At 42.4% G+C, this 17,300-nt stretch overlaps 1 protein-coding gene across 1 annotated transcript; it reads right to left on the bottom strand.

Annotated features, from left to right (window-relative positions):
* Positions 1-11,273: 11,273 nt before the first annotated feature.
* Positions 11,274-14,960, bottom strand: LOC148039746 (protein IQ-DOMAIN 3-like). Its single transcript, XM_087693598.1, has 5 exons — positions 14,702-14,960; positions 13,116-13,406; positions 12,615-12,842; positions 12,395-12,526; positions 11,274-12,312 (listed from the first exon to the last, which is right to left on the bottom strand). The coding sequence occupies exons 1-5, from the start codon at positions 14,822-14,824 to the stop codon at positions 11,527-11,529; spliced, it is 1,560 nt and encodes a 519-aa protein (XP_087549724.1). The 5' UTR covers positions 14,825-14,960; the 3' UTR covers positions 11,274-11,526.
* Between the last annotated feature and the right edge of the window lie 2,340 nt (positions 14,961-17,300).

Consider the following 17,300-nt stretch of genomic DNA (forward strand, 5'->3'; position numbering starts at 1 on the left):
ACTAGTGCTACAGCACTCTGCTCCGTTGCTGTGTTGTCGAGCAGTCGCTTCATGAGAAGCTCACTCAATGTCACGTCTCCTTCCAGGGCTCTCTCATGATCGGTCTGATTCCCACCTGCTAGGTTTAGCACCCACTGTACCTCGCGTAATTATGTGTTCTACCTTAAGCTCCTAGCACGCTGGTCTTGGTTGTATTTCACTATACCTTGCAGTGCCTTGTGGGCTAGCTTCCGTTCCTCTTCCAAGTCTGTTATGATGGCCTCTACTGTTCTGCCACGGTGCTCATACCAAGCATGCGCATCGTAGATGCTCACTAGCTGCTGAATTGCCTCTGGAAAAACTCCTAAGTTGAGTTCCTCGTACAGCCTGCGATCTGAGCTTTCCTCTATCATGATCACTTTTCTCGTGCTCCATCAAGCTGTCGATCAAGTTGAGCAAGTTGGTCAAATCCACTTCTCTAGCGCCGCTTGCTTGGTCCTACTCTGTGCTTTGGTCGTCCATCTATGCCTTGGAATCTTCTCCTATTGGTGGGATCCTTGAGGTGTTTATCTGAGTGAGTTCCTTGACTTACTACTTCCAATCCTCAATTTATCTCTACTCAGTGTGTGTGGGTTATTTCCTGTGCACTTGTGCTCAGTCAGGCTTTAAGCTATCCTTAAGTGTACTTCAAGTGCGAAAATTTAGGATGAGTGTGAAAAACAAGTATCTGAGCGGCTTACGCACTCTTGCTTTGTTTTAGGCCTGATAGGCTTGTTGACCCACTTATGGCCATCTTATCAGGTTTTAGGGTTTCTCGTTGCATTGTCTTACCCATTTTAGGTTTGTTCAAGGTCTTTGGCTCAGTTGGCTAACGCTAGGACTCTGGGTCTCACAATAGCCTACTAGAGCTGCTAAGTGGCTGCCTCCTACGAATTTGCATATTCCCTGCACACCAAAATCAAGTTTTGCACGTCAAGAGGACTCACGAAGGTTTACGCGACTAAGGGTCTGGTCTAATTTCCTGAAAATTTGGAAAAATCTTGACTCGGCCCATTTCGTCCGAATTGCAGGGGCCGAGTGATGGATTTGGACGGGGGCTGAAGGCCGAATGGAAATTGTGGGCCGAGTGTGTCGCTTGGGAGGGCCAAGTTCTTGTGGTCGAGGGCCGAATGGGAGGCTCAGACAGGGTGACTCGGACGGGGTGATTCAGACGAGCCAAGGCACACGGGTCGAGGGCCGAGTTTCAATATGGCCGAATGAACTTTTGGCCAAGTGGGTTCGTTCGGACGGGCCGAGGGCCGAATGGGGTAGATTGCCAAGGGCCAAGTTGCGAGTGGGTCAAGTGATATGCTCAAACGGCCAAACGGTGCGCCATGACGGCAGCAAAGGCACTGATTTGCTCAAATCTTGTGACACATGCAATCATATCACACAAGAGCTACCAAATCAGTACCAAGGCATAAGGGGAAGGGCTTGATATACCTGGAACGTTTGGTAGACTCCCTGGTGGCAAGATCGAATTGAATCTCCAAGAGCTCTCTCTCTCTCTCTCTCTCTCTCTCTCTCTCTCTCTCTCTCTCTCTCTCTCTCTCTCTCTCTCTCTCTCTCTCTCTCTCTCTCTCTCTCTCTCTCTCTCTCTCTCTCTCTCTCTCTCTCTCTCTCTCTCTCTCTCTCTCTCTCTCTCTCTCTCTCTCTCTCTCTCTCAATGTCAGGGTATGAAATGAGCTCTTCCTTGACCTCTTGGCTCTTAAACCCCTTCTCGGGTAAGGTTTTGATGTCCCCAATCACTCACTTGTCGACATTAAACATCCCAAGCACTCTTTTTTTCCATTTTTTCATGATTTGTGCCTTGTTTTGCCCTGTCCTATAGCAGCAAACCCTATGCTTCTCTTATCCGATTTCCTAATCCTAACCTACGCTAAATGCAACAAAGATCGAAGGCAAAAAATTGAAATGATTTCTCCATCTTTTCCAATCATCAAACCAACAAAATAACCCAAAATACTTACTTGTTTCGAAGATTAAAAAATCCAAACTTCTTACCTATCTCAAGCTCCGTTTCGGGGGTGAATCCCTTACTTCAATGCTCGATATGAGGCACGCAAGTGCTCAAGCTTGAATCCTTGGTCCCAACAACGGAACCAAAATGTAGTGGGAGCTCATGCTCAACTGCCAAGACCCACGGACCGCTTATTGTTTCAAGCATTTCAAGCGAGCTCTCATGGCTATCTCTCACCTAGCCGAGACGCTATTGATCCTCTCGAGGTATAGTGAGCCTACCTTGATGCCAAAATGAGTTGCCTCCTCTTTCGCACACGTCGGTAGCTCCATGATCCTAGATGCTAGCTCAAGCATCCTCAAGCCTCCTCCATCTCCAAGCTCTATCCACCATAGCTGCGCACGCGAGAAGAGAGAAGAGAAGAGAAGAGAGAATAAGAGAGAATAAGAGAGAATAAGAGAGAAGAGGAGATGGTGAAGAGCTTCACCCTCTTGATCCCTCACTCCCACACACTCACTCACTCCCTCACACTCTCACACTCCCTCTCTCAAGAGCACACACACAAGCAAGGTGAAGAGAAGAAGAGAAGAAGAGAGGACTCTTGTTAGCCACACACCAAAGAATGAGCTTCCATTCACTTTTTGAACTTTATATACAAACCCTAAAATCCCATGGGCACCCATCCCTTTTTACATCACTGGCCATTGTGGCAAGGTCCCTTTTTCTAATTCCCTCTTCTTACTCCATGCCCTAAGCCTATACCTGTCTATTCTTTTACAAATGGCACAGGAGGGAGCCTGACGCTCTTTTGCAAGAGTTTTTAAAGTTTTTTGAGGTGCCTTTCATTTAAAATTGCGCTTTTTGCCTCATCTTAGCTTTAGAGGCTGCCTCTACACCTTTACTCTTTTTCCATCATTTTTTCACTTTTTTCTTCATTTTTCCGCCATCTCGAATTGAGGTTAATACCTGAATCATGAGATGTCTTCCCCATACTGCCATATGCACGAACAAGCTTGATGGGCTAAAAATCAAAGATGTTGAGAGTGCTTTATTGACTGAGGAAATCAACATGAGAAACAATGATGCTTCCCGCTCTTCACATGCATTGACCGTTAGAGGTGGCAGACATGGCAGGCATGATAATGATCATAAGGGTAGGGACTCTCAGAAGTCCAAGTCCAAGTCACGTGGTCGCAGTAAGTTCCGTGGACGGAAGTCCGATCTTACCTATCATTATTGTGGGAAAGTATGACATATTAGGCCACAGTGCCATAAAATGCGCGATGATAAGTGCACGGAAAAGGGAAAGGGCAAAGTGCCATTGCTTCAGATGATAATTACATACTTGCAGATTCTTCATGCGATGCCTTACAGACTTTTGAGATACATTCTATGTATGCACAGTGCTGGCTTTTGGATTTAGGTGTGTCCTTTCATGTGACACCCTTTAGAGATTGGTTTCATACCTATCGTACCATGTCTTGTTCTGTGCGTCTTGGTGATGACAGGTCTCTTGACATTGTGGGCATTGGAGATGTTAGGCTGCAGTTTCCTTATGGCAGTTCTTTTGTTTTGCATGATGTACGCCATGTACCTACGTTAACTCGCAACCTTATGTCAGCTACATAGCTTGATGATGCATGATATTTTGTGTCTTTTGGAGACTCTGCATGGAAGATTACTCGTGGCAGGCTTGTACTTGCAAGAGGTGCCAAGTCTGGCAACATCTATCCATTACTTGTATCTGGAGCTACATTGGATCATTATTTTTTTGTGGGTTCTATTCCCCATGTATCCCTTTGGCATGCTCGTTTGGGGCATATGTCTCTTAAAGGAATGAAAATGCTCCGTGCTTTGCAGTATCTTCCGCCTTTTGACTCTTCGCATTTTGATTCTTGTGATCATTGTTTGTATGGTAGGTAGACTAGAAATATGCATAAAAAGTCTGGTAAGAAACGCATGGATGAGCCCTTGGCTCTTGTGCACTCAGATGTATGTGGGCCCATGCCCTATCAGTCACTTGGTGGGCCAAAGTACTTTGTTACTTTCATAGATGATTACTCACATAAGGTTTGGGCTTATCCCATAAAGAGAAAATCCGATATCTTAGACACATTTCAGCATTGGCTTGCATTGGCAGAGAACCAATCTGGGAAAAGGCTCAAATGCCTAAGGCCAGATAATGGGGGTGAGTATGTATCACGTGCTTTTGAGCAATTTTGTGATGAGTGGGGTATTAAATGTCAATTGACCGCCCCTTACATCCCACCCCAGAATGGTATGGCTGAACGCATGAATAGGACCATTCAGGAAAGGGTCCGTAGCATGCTTAGCCAGGCTGGCTTACCACAACACTTTTGGGCTAAGGCAGTTACTACTGCAGTGCATCTCATTAATAGGTTGGCAAGCAATAGCATTGACTTTCAGGTTGCAGAGGAGGTATGGGCAGGCAAGTCCCCCCTCTTATGATCATTTGCTTGTCTTTGGATGTGAGGCATTCTGCCATGTACCCAAGGACAAAGGCAATAAGTTGGATCCTAAAAGTGTCAAATGCATTTTCATTGGCTATAGAGATGCAGGAGAGATGGGTTACCGTTTATGGGATCCACATGCGCGAAAAGTAATCCGCAGTCATGATGTCATCTTTCATGAGGAAAAAATGCATATGCAGCCTAAGAAAGTGGTTGAGGTACGTAGAGTTATCTTTCAGAAAGAGCCACCTACTCCCGTTCAGCCCGCTGCTCCACGGCCAGCTAGACAGCGTGCGACATCACCTAATGCTCATGGCCTAGACTTTGATAAAGTCTTTTCTCATGTGGTCAAGATGACCACCCTACGCTTAGTCTTGGCCTTGGTTGCACAACTTGACCTGGACTTGTACCAGATGGATGTCACGACGGCTTTTTTACATAGGGACTTGCATGATGAGATTTACATGGAGCAACCTAAGGGCTTCGCAGACCCTAGCATGGAACACCTAGTGTGCAAGCTAAAGAAGAGTCTATATGGCTTGAAGCAAGCACCTAGGGAATGGTACCATAAGTTTGATGCATTCATGCAGGCACAGGGCTACAACCACAGTGCTATGGATCCGTGCTTGTACACAAAAAAAGCATGTGACGATTCTTTACTGATTTTGGTACTCTATGTGGATGACATGCTTTTAGTAAGGACAGCTCATGAGGAGCTAGATGCTCTTAAGGCTCAGCTCAAGAAGAGCTTTGAGATGAAAGATTTGGGACATGCCTCTCATATACTTGGTATGCACATTACGCGCGATAGATCTCAGGGACTACTCTATCTATCATAAAGGAAGTACATTCATAAAGTCCTTGAGCGCCTCCGCATGCAGGATATTAAGCCTATTGGTTGTCCATTACCTTCTCATGTGAAGGTTTCACAGGCTGATTGTCTACTGACAGATGACCAGAGGGCCAAGATGGCCAAGATTCCCTATGCATCAGCCGTGGGCAATCTTATGTATGCCATGATAGCCACCCGTCAAGATATAGCTTTTGCAGTTAGGGTTGTGGCACGTTATATGGCTACACCTGGCAAGAAACATTGGGTTGTCGTAAAAGGTATCATGAGGTACCTAAAGGGCATAGTAGATATGTGACTTTGCTATGGCAGCCAAGATACAGGAGTCGTGGGGTACACTGACTCTGATTATGTAGGACATGTAGATAGTAGGAAGTCCACTTTCGGCTATGTGTTCACTTATACTAGAGGGGCTATCTCTTGGATGTCCAGGGCACAGAAGTGTATGGCTCTTTCTACTACAGAGGCCGAGTATTTTGCAATCACAGAGGCTTGCAAGGAGGCTATCCAGTTAGGCCATTTGATTGCAGACATTGGTATGACAGATGCTATGCCTACACTGCGTTCAGATAGTGCCATTCAGTTGGCCAAGAATCCGGTCTTCCATGCGAAGATGAAACATATTGAGGTGAGGTATCACTTCATTCGCGAGGTCGTTGAGAACAGATCTATTGATCTTGTCAAGATTCCTTGTCAAGATTCCGACTGAGCAGAATCCTGCAGACTTGCTCACAAAAAGCCTCACTATCGAGCGCTTCGCCTTCCTCGGGAGGAGATTGATGGGCATTGGATGAGATGACGCCTTTTTCCTCATCTTGTTGTACATGTGTACATGTTGTACTGTCTTTTCTTTTTTCTCTCTCACTGGGGCAGATTCGCCTTTAAGAGGGAGGTTGTTGGGGGTACAGGCGCATCCGCCTAACCGCCCGTGTATTACTACACTGACAATACCTGCCACTACACACTGCAGGTGGCGTGCGTCCGTCACAGTTACTTATTCTTTATTCTTTTAGTGACAATTTGAATAAAGGAAGGCCCGGCCACACATTGTGGTTGTTGGAGTTTCCACTTTTGAGTCTCTCTCTCTCTCTCTCTCTCTCTCTCTCTCTCTCTCTCTCTCTCTCTCTCTCTCTCTCTCTCTCTCTCTCTCTCTCTCTCTCTCTCTCTCTCTCTCTCTCTCTCTCTCTCTCTCTCTCTCTCTCTCTCTCTCTCTCTCTCTCTCTCTCTCTCTTGGCTCTTACTCTCCATCCACCATAGCTCTCACTGCCAAGCTTCTTCCTCTTGGGTTCCACTTCCCTTTCATCTCCTTCTTCTTAAATAGATATGTATGATTGTCAAGTTTTGCTATCTGTATTAACCAATGCTTACAATGTCTATGAAATCAATAAATGTGTGAAGTATAGGTATACAAGATACTAGGAACACAATATCTCAATAAGATTTAGCTTGTTGGTGCTATTCAATAGGGTATATACTGCTTACAACTTTTCTTGCATTTCTTAAACCTGTTTTTGTTCAAATATCTACTTTTCTCTTAGAGTTTTTGAAAATTTGAAGCAAAAATGGAGCAATTGATACATCATGTTGGCCAAGTCACGCAATATTTTTCAAAGGAAATGCAAACGCAAAATGCATGCATGCATGATGTTTTGTGGGAGATGAGGAGTGCATATCTTCATCTCAACAGCATCATTGGAGAGGTGCATGATGAATTGAAAGGTGTAGTAAAGCGAGTGTATCAAACAAGGTGATTTGTAGATAGCATGTTGAATAAAGAGAGGCGTGATTCAAGGGGATCAAAGAGTGAGACAAACACATCTTCAATTGGGGAATTTATTTGAGAATGTGATGATTTTGAAAAAGAAAGTTGCATCTTTAAAAGTGGTTGTTACTAGGTTTAATGGACTACTAACACAAATGAGTTGATGTCTCCAATCAAATTGAGCCATGAAATTGGCTCCTCATAAACACTTCAAGTGAATCTTTCTCTATTGCTTTCATATTTACTTACTCTTTGGAATTTCTTGATGACCCTCTTCGTATTGCTATTGCAAATGTGGATTAGCCTTCGAGTTATTGATTCTAACAAATACACTTCTGATTTAATGTTAAGTTGGATCACGTGTTTACTAAAAACTAGCTATTTACATTGGTACATTATGCAATGTGAATTTTCATCTAACTTTGCCTCCGATAAGTTTGATGTTTTTATAAGTGTATATAAATAGAGTCTACTTTCTAAAATTTAATCTCTCTTGCTCAATTATGCCACTCCTTGATGTGTTCAAGATCGCTCCTTTTTTCATTAGTTTCTTCATATGTCTATCCTTGGCTACAGATATTACCCTATATCAAAAACTCAACTATGTCTCTAGGAACAATTCACGTCTATATTGTCCAAACCCATTATGTGCAAGAGCCTTGCTCACATTGTTGAGAATTTGCCAACTCTCTCATACTTCGATTCTTTTGGTCCAATATTCATAGAGATTCATTATGGAAATTGTGTCCATTGCTTTTATATTTTTTCCCCATTGGAAGAATTCTTGATTCAAAAGAGACATTCTTTGAGTATCCCACAATATTAGAAGCATCAAGAGTTCATGGATCTTTCATGCTTAGTTAGGGTGCATCAAGTGCACCTTGGCATTATTGTGTCCGATGGAGCAAAGATTCATGTACCTTCTTCTAATTATGGTGACGAGAACTACATTTTCTATTTCATTTCAATTCTTCTTAGATACAAGTCTCCTATTGATAAGTGATTAACATATTCATTTTAGGTAAAAAGAAGTTTAGAGAGATCGATTGTTGCAACCATTCATGTAAAATAATCAAGTGACCATCACTGTTATACAATGTCAGGGGTACTTCAATGCTCAATAACAATGCCCATTTCTGGAAAAGAATTCTTTTTTGAATGGTTTTCTCTTTTTTTTAATATACTTTCCGTAATCCTTTATTTAAGCTGCACTACAGTCTGCTTTCGGGAGCAAGAGTCAAATGCACTTTCAACTTTGAATTGTTCTATCTATCTATATCATTGGTCTGCAATGTGTACTTTGCACTGTGTTTTGAGAGAACATCTCAATATCTGCGATTAAAAGTGTACTATTTCTCAGTTTGCAAACTTGCGCCTAGCTTTTCTTTGGAAATATTAAAGCTTCAAGTTCACACTGCAGTATGATAGTAGAAGGGCCTCCATTTTGGGCTGCCTAATTAAAGTCTAAACAATCTCTGCCATTTCTTGCCACTACAATAAGTAGTAGAGGTTTTAGGGGAGGCAAGGCAAGACAAGTGACTAAAACACTCGTCAATAACCAATTTTCATAACTATAAAGCGGTCAAAAAGTAGTCACTTAATTATAAGACAAGTTTAAAAGATAGCAACAACTTATTGCTCTTCGCGTGGCTGAGAGAGAGAGAGAGAGAGCGAGAGAGCAAATTACGTCATTGGAGAGGTCAAGAAAGACGCTTACCCTACGACCCACACCCTCGCACGCTCTCTCGGTGTCACAGTTCTACAAGACTGAGCAAACTCCTCTCAGTCTTGGCTTAAGTCTCAGGACCCATAGCAGCTACCATTAGAACCCAAACACTAACCGTGAACGGAGGAGGAGAAGATGAAGCAGATGCTGAAGAGGATACTGAAGTTGATTCGGATGCTGGTCATGCAGAAGGGGAAAAGGAACTATCGGAATGCAAAACAGGGCAACCCCTGCTCAGACAAGCAACATAAACAAGCATCCATAGCCTTGAGGCCATCATATTCGGATACGCCGCCCCACCTTTCACGTAGAATTCTCCCCAAACCCTTTACCCAATACCTCACCCAGTGTGTATTTTTAACTGTCTTTCTACCTTTCGAGGAACATAAACGGTGTCTACGATTGCAGAAGGATCCAGTTTATTGTGAAGCTTTCATAATCACACTGGTACAGTGAATTTAATGTTTTCATGAGAAGTTTCGTTGTATGCACTCCCTTAGAATGGAGGGATTAATATGTTAGGATATAGGCGTGTACATATATCTTGAAGAGATGGAAGTACTTCACAAACCCAGAAGGACAACTGTTGTTTTGCTGTGTCGGGTAATTACAGGAATCCAATGCGTTATAACAAAGAATCTAACAGTCAATTCAATCTGCAATCTTGAAATCATGCAGCTTATGTATGTGAAACATTGTGCCTTTGAAAGCATTCTGAAGCCAAAGGTTAAGACAGGAACGTATCAAAGAAAAGATTTACAAATTTGCTTCCATTAGAATAGCCTATAGTTATTGAGTCCCCTCTCTTTTCCAAACCTCCTTTTGACATTGCTATCTGGAGACAAAAATACAGATTAAGGGGTCCAATGGCAAATTATGTGCCTTTGAAAACATGCTGAAGACAAACACTAAGATAAGAGTGCATCCAGTAAAACATTTTCTGAGTATTACTTCTTTTGGCTTTGTTTTGTGGATAAATCACATGTTGGGAGATTCATTGGCAAGTCGGACTGGACAGAGGGAGAGCCAGAGGAGCGCCGATGACCACGGTTCTTACTGCGGCAACAAGACCCAGGGTGGATCTTCTTGCAAGAGCTATGTTGCATCTTCAATTCCTGACAGGCTCCCAACTCAAGATGATATTGATAACTGTGGGCTGCTGGGGTATGGAGACAGTCTTTCATTTAGAGTCAATCGGGTAGATTTGATGAATAAGCTCTTGGTATGGAGGGAGGAGAGGGTGACTTTGCCCAGATTCCAGGAGAAAGACAATCATGAATCATTAGTGGTTTCGATAGATCTTTTTATACTTCCTTCCAGTCTAGAGAATATCACTGAGGCTCTACTGGAATTGGGGCTTCTTCGAACTGATCTGCAGCTGGAATGCCTTCTCAGATGCATCCCCTATCAAGGGTCTGATTGCAAGGGTGACCTCATTTCAAAGCTCATGGAATTTCGGTCCTCCCTCATAACTTATAGCGGTTCGGCATGTCCATTCTCACTAGTTCAGACAAATTGAGAGGGCAATTTTGAAAGAATGAATTGAGTAGAAATTTCTTATTGATAATGTGATGTAATTTGTAAATTCCTTCTTGATCCAATGTGATAATGAGTTGATGAATTATCAACCTGTGTGACACTACTACCAGTGTCATTTAGAATTGGAAACTCTTTGACCATCTAACCAAGAGTGAGTCAGCAACAAAGGCACCAAACCAATGGCAGTCACGGGGTAACTCCTTGTGATTATCAAAATCTGCATAATAACTTATTCAATTTAGTTTAGTAAATCTAATGAAATGCTAAAGGTTCTGCCTTGAAAAGGTTGATAATCCACCCCATCGAGCTTTCAAAGTGACACATTTTAGGAGACACTAGATGGTAGGCCCAATGTTCGTAAGAACTCTACTGAGAGCTGATATTAAAACATTTGACTTTGATCCTTTTCAAAAACTTTGTAGAGTTTTATACAGTTTTTGCCATACAGCATAAGAATGACCTGAAAATTTTGCAACTTAAAAGCTCTCTCCAAGTATGCAACAAGTTCAAGTGTTCAAGTTAACAGTTCATTCGGCAAACCTTGGCTTGGCATGAGCATTGGGCAAGCCTCAAAGCCTTATGTCGAGGTGTGGACAGTCTGGTTAATGTGACTATAGCCTCAGAAGATCACAGAAAGAAAATTTAATATTTCTATGGAAAATCAACTTCCTGAATTACAGAGGTGGTAAAACAAGAGGCAAACGGTATGAACAGCACGTTGCTTAAAAATGAACAAAGAAAGTTACTTCAGCTGGGCTACCAGCAAATGCTAAAATAAGCTGACTCCATGTCCTTAGTATGTACTGGGACATCTTGTGACATCAGTTCTTTGTTTAAAGCCTTAAAAAGAATCCAAAAGTGTCGAGCTACATCAAGCAAACAGAGGCTCGTGAAAGTGGAGTTGCAGCTGAAATGCATGAACAAGTATCATACAAAGTAAACCGAGATGAATCAAGTGATGATGCATGTAAGTAGAGACCCAACAAGCTTATAGATATATAGGCACAAAAGGGACAGGATAATCACAGACAAATGGAGGGCAGCAACACTTGTTCCCTTTGAATAGAGGGACATTTGGTTGCCTTTAGAGCCTTCAGGCTTAATCCAAGACTGTGTACGAATGCCTTTGCTGCTGTTTCTTCACATACAGCAATATCGTAGAAGAAGACTAACCATTATCACCAAGCTACTTTTATTAGTCTATGGCTCATCACACAAATGCTCAAGTTTCAATGGCCCAGAATGCCCTTTGAAACTAGGACTTCTTGGAGGACCCTGTGACCTGACAGGTTTTAAGGGACCTGAAAGACCACCAGAGAATTCAGCAACTGGAAATGAGAGGCGTTTCTTTGCCAAGTATAAAGACTCTTTCTCTGGAGTTCCTACTCGCTGCTTTGGTGTGCTTTGAGACCTTGTTTTTGCCCTTGCTGATTGCGTGCTTAGCATGTAACTTGGAAGTAACATCTCATCTAGCAGTCTTTCATCATCATGTATTGAAGATCCTGCAATGGTGTGCTTTATATTGGACACTGGTGGGATGGGCACAGAGTGCACGCTCCTTGTTGTTGTTGACATGGACATATAGCTTCCATCCTCTTCCAATGATTGACCACTTTGAGGGCAGACAGGACGAATGTTGCTTGTCACGGGCTTGAAGGACTGCAACATGGTGGCCGAGGCATCAGGCAACTGATGGTGTGCAGCCTGTCGTGAAACCTTCAGTACAGTTGTTGAGACACTTGGACTCATATAACCTTGAATTGGATGTGGCCTCTGACTTCTTGTGCTGGAGCTAAGGCGTCCTGCTTCCAGGGTCTTTTCTTCAAAGACCTTGGCAGGTGTAACTTCAACAATGTCCTTTTCTGCAGCTTGTCCATCCCAAGTCCTACCAGCCATCCACCTGTCTAACCAATTACAGCCCAACTGGGGTCTACCTTCCTCACTAGGGACAAGTACAGTGTCTGCATTTGGTGCTGTCTTCCAAAGCTGCCATCAAAATTTATCCATGAGAGATTCACTGCTTTTAGTCAGATCAACATTTCAACATAACAACTAGTGCTTTGCAAACCTGGTGTGACAAGGCATATGCTAATGCTCTCTCACGCTTTATTGTAGCATCCTGCTTTTGCTGGAGCTTGGCTTGCAATTCTTCTGCAGACTGAGTACTGTCGTCCCAGTTGCCTTGGTGGCTGGTTTCAGACTGCAACAACAACAACAGAGAATATGTTCAAGCATAATCACATCACCAGGTATTGCATGCTTGAGACTATTGTGTAATAGATCATTACCCAGGATCTTCTAGATCCAATGTCAATTTCTCGCTTTTGCCAGAGTTCTTTCTGCAAAGCTTGGCCCTTTTCAAAAAAGCTAGCTCTCCTCTCACAGACTCTTGCTTGGACCCGTTCCAAAGTCTGCATACAGCGAAATGCAATAGTTGCCTGACGCCGCACGGTGTGGCCACGGATCAGAGCTTGCAACCTCACAAGACCTTTCAAAGCTCGAAGAGCCCTCCGTGCCTGTATGCAAATTGTACAAACAGGATGCACATAGTTCAAATCACAGGACTCCCCACCTGTCAGGAACAGGCCTACATGTCATTCCGTATAATGCTAAATTCTACAACAATGCTGAAATCAGCAGGGAAATGTTACAACACTCCAGAGAAAGAATTCACATGGCACAGCATGCAGCTACAGCCACCAACTACCAAGCAAAAATACTTCCTCTAAGCAGATGCTAGAATGCAGCCAAATAATAGCATCACGCTAGGTAGAAAGAAAACAGCTTACCAGGTAACCTCTGAATGCTGCTTGAATCTTAAGTGCTGCCTGTTCTTCGTGGCTCCACTCTTTATAAAGTGAAGCCCTGGTGCCACTGGTGAGCCTCACAACCTCTGCAGCAGCCTGTGCAGCCACCACCGCAGCCTCTGCAGCTGCAGCTGTGGCAGCAGCAATAGCAAAAGCATGCTGACTCTGCTGTTCTGTGCCAGGATGCACAAATGGCTTGTCCACATGTCCTTTCACACCTTCAGAAGATGTTCTTGCAAAGTTCCATCTCTTTTTCTCCTTTAAAGTCTTCTTCTGCAGCCAGAAGGTTAAATAGATAAATTGTATGAAGGGATAAAACATGATGTTCGTAAAGTCATAGTCAACTTCATGCTTTCCTGCTGCAAAGAAGCTACCCCATACTTAGCCTATTGCAGTGATGGTTCGGGACCACAGGTGCTGCCCTGTCCCCATTATGTCACTGCCACAGGCTAGGTATGTGGTACCTTCCTTGCAAAAGCTCATGATTTTGTTCTAGGATGGGTAGATGGGGTGTCATCCCCCATTGCAGCAGGCTACATAGATAGTAGGTCCTTTGCTAAAGCTTATTATGCTGTTAGAGTTTTGAGAGAAATGGGAATCCATGTGCCAGACAATATCTAAAGCTTGTTGTGGTTGACTGAAAAACCTGCATGCATACACAAGAAGTTTTTGATATTTCCCATGTGGGAAAAAGGGCTCTTTTCCCTTGTTTTTCTGTATAGTGTTCAACATCAACATCATAAGCTTCTACCTGGGAGGGATTGCATACCTAGCTAGGTGGGAGCAGGGGGCTGCCAGTCCCCTCACAGAATCGCAGGATGTTGATGTTATTCGCAATGTGGAAATTATGGTGCGAATTTTTCTAACGCTTGTCGTGATAGCAACATTCACCCCAGGTTTGGTATGCTTTGGAAAGCTCGTGAAATGCATTTTGACATAACAAGATCAAGAGAAGCATTGGCTATTTAGATTCAGCCAAAACAAATTTCGAGCACAAAATGCAGCAGCATCATTGCCATATCCGTTCTATAAAAATGGTACCTATAGCTGTTGGCATTTCGTCTCATGGCAAAGCTTGATGCAAGATTTGGCTCCGTCAGCTCAATGATGAATCCATCGGGCCTCTGATACAAGAAGTTTATGGCATTTCCTCATGTGGGAAATGGGCTCTTTTCCCTTGTATTTCCCTAACATAGTGTTCGACATCATGAGCTTCTGCTCGGCGGGCACAGAGCCCGTAGTCCCTGCCCCCAATTGCACCTAGCTAGGCATGTGGTCTCTTCCTCAGAGAAGCTCATGACGTTGTCGTAGTTCACAATGTGGAAATCGTAGGCGGAATTTGTCTAAAACTTCTTTTGAGAAATGCCAACATATAAGAGATAAGGTCCGGTTTTGGTAGTTTTAATCTGAATTAACCACCGCTTGGACGCTGATTAACGTGAATCAAAGCATCATTCGATTTGAGCAATGCACTGCATCTGCTTTGCTTTCCTGATGGTCAATCCGTGTACTGATGAAATGCTACAGCTTGTGATTGAAAGGAGTTTGAAAGGAGCTTTGTAATTTACCTGTCTTTCAGAAGCGCAGTTAGCTTCCTTCTGTGCAGCTACTTTGGGAGGAGCTTTGTCTGCATCTTTGGAAGGAGAGAAGGCTTTCTTGACGGCGGTGAACCAGCTGCCCTTCTTCCCCATTCAAGCAGGACAGTGCAGCATCACCGGATGAGGACACAGAAGAAGGAGCCGGGGAAAGGGGGGATGCGGGGGTTGTGCGGGCAAGAGAGAGAGAGAGAGAGAGAGAGAGAGCTTGCTTTGACGCTGCATGCGCCAAAAACACTGATAAGATTTGGCAGTTAGAAAAGAGTAAATTAAATAAGTAGATAGAGCCAGTTTCACACCAGGCCATTAATTAATTAATTAGTTCACAATAATTTTCTTTGGACACTTTCCAGAATGCACATATGGATGCCCATTTCTCAAACTTTTAAGAATTCTGGCAAGTTGCAACACTCTTAAGTTTGATTTATTCAGAATGACCTCAATTGGGCAGCTCCATTGGCCCGCCGACGACCACCCGCCGACGACCACACGAGAAACGCAAAAGAGTAGCTCTGCAATGCCTTACCCTTAGGGGTGTAGAGATCAAAATGAAGCCCAATCACAAGGCTCCGAGTTCTTGCAAGGGAGCCACCCCACACCTCTGCTCACAAAAAATACATTTCCTAACCCATGGGAAAAAGGAAGAGCAAGGATTATGGCTAGTTCTCTAACTACAATGGGCAATTTTCAAGTTTTTTTCATCTGGACAAGTGCATATTTAATCCTAGATTCTGAAATTCTAGTTATGAAAACTAAAGTAATTGACAGTGTTTTTAGTGGGAAATGTATATTTGAGCCCTGATTTTAAAATTCCACATATCAAAACTAGAGTAGCTAACATTTTTTTGTGAACATTACCCCTCGTGTCTTGCATTTCATAGTAGAAGATCGAGGGACCGTCAGTATAGTTGGTCGGGATACATGGTCTGTGATAGCTCCATTTTGCACGAGCTGGGGGTGCTTACCTCAATTCCAATAAGCTAGGTATTGGTTAGGTCCCTTATAACAGCTCATTGGATGTTGACCCTCTTACATAGGAATAACTTAAAGTGTCCCACCTTGGACATTGATTACGACTTTTTGTGTGTAAGATGTAGTAGATCTAATCATTAACCCCCTTGAGCAGGGAGCATAGCTTCTATGGTAGGAAGGAGGAGGTGATATGATAGTTTTCTCTTGTGATTCAACAAAGGAGCTCATACCCCAACTAGCTCAACGACTTTCTAGAGAATTATTAGATGTACCAATGTATAGTCTCATGTGCTTCTTCGTCTACCAAAATTCACTATTTTCATTATTATAATGGCATAAGAAAAGCCATTCATGTTTATTATCAATTGGCATGTGATGTGTGCATCAACCCACAAGGTCAACTAAAGATTGGGTGGTCTTGCTAGAATTGTATGACAAGACAATTAAAGAGCATATGATTGTCATTTGAACAATGACCATGATCCTTCTAATGTGCACAATTAAGAAGTTAGGTATTAAATCACAAGTAGAAGAACTAAAATTAGTGAACTTATCAAATGGCAAAGGAGGTGGATAAGAAGGGAAAATAAGGCCTCTATTTGCAAGAGCATTATTGCATGTAAGAGTAGTACATGAAAGAGGAATGATTCTTAATAAATGGTTAGAAAAAGTTCAACCAAAAATCTCAAAATTGGCCCTGACAAGAGGACTATAAGATCTTCATGATATAATTATTATCTCACTACCAATTAAATATTGCTATGTAAACATATAAAGACTAGCCGTAATGGATGTGGATAAACAAAGGGCATATGTTGTCTACATTATGCCTTTACAACAAGATCAATAAGAATGTACTACAAAGGATATAAGTGAATCAAAAAGGCATAAGGATAAAGTGGTAGAAGTGACATGCAACATCAAAGCTTGATACACGCATGAGCATGCACACACACACACACGTGCTCTATATATTTATTTATTTGTTTGTTTGTTTATTTATTTATTTAATGTACATATATACACACACATATATATACATACCTACATGTATGTATGTATGTATGTATGTATGCACATGCACACATAGACATGTGTGCATGCACACACAGACATGTGTAGCATAAAGTCATGGTAACAAGTTATAATGGTATATATAGGTGCATATATTAATTTGTAAAACAAATTATAGAATATCCATTAACATAAACAAGGAAAAGACTTTTTTTTGTGGGATTTTTCCCACCAAGCTCATTGGAAGGTGAAATGTCCCTTATAGCCATGTGAGCGCATTGAAGAAAATAAGTAAATGATGTAGAGAATAAGACAAAATAAGACATCCACATGTAATGTTGGAACAAGATCAAATGGTTAAAACCCAATAAGGTGAAGGCAATTGACAAAGTTGAAGGCGTTGAGAAACTAAGTATATAGCCATTGTACTTAATATTTGCACAAGGTACATGCCACAAGTAATGCAAAGATGTGGCAAATATTCAAATGCATCATTAAAATGGTTAAACTTCCTAATAACCACATCTTACCATACATATCTATTAAATGTAACTCCTAACCTACCTTAATTATTTTTGTCTAAATT

Source organism: Lygodium microphyllum, chromosome 2, assembly GCF_053477565.2.
Source record: "Lygodium microphyllum isolate KBCC chromosome 2, Lygodium_microphyllum_v1.1.10, whole genome shotgun sequence".
Classification (NCBI taxonomy): domain Eukaryota; kingdom Viridiplantae; phylum Streptophyta; class Polypodiopsida; order Schizaeales; family Lygodiaceae; genus Lygodium; species Lygodium microphyllum.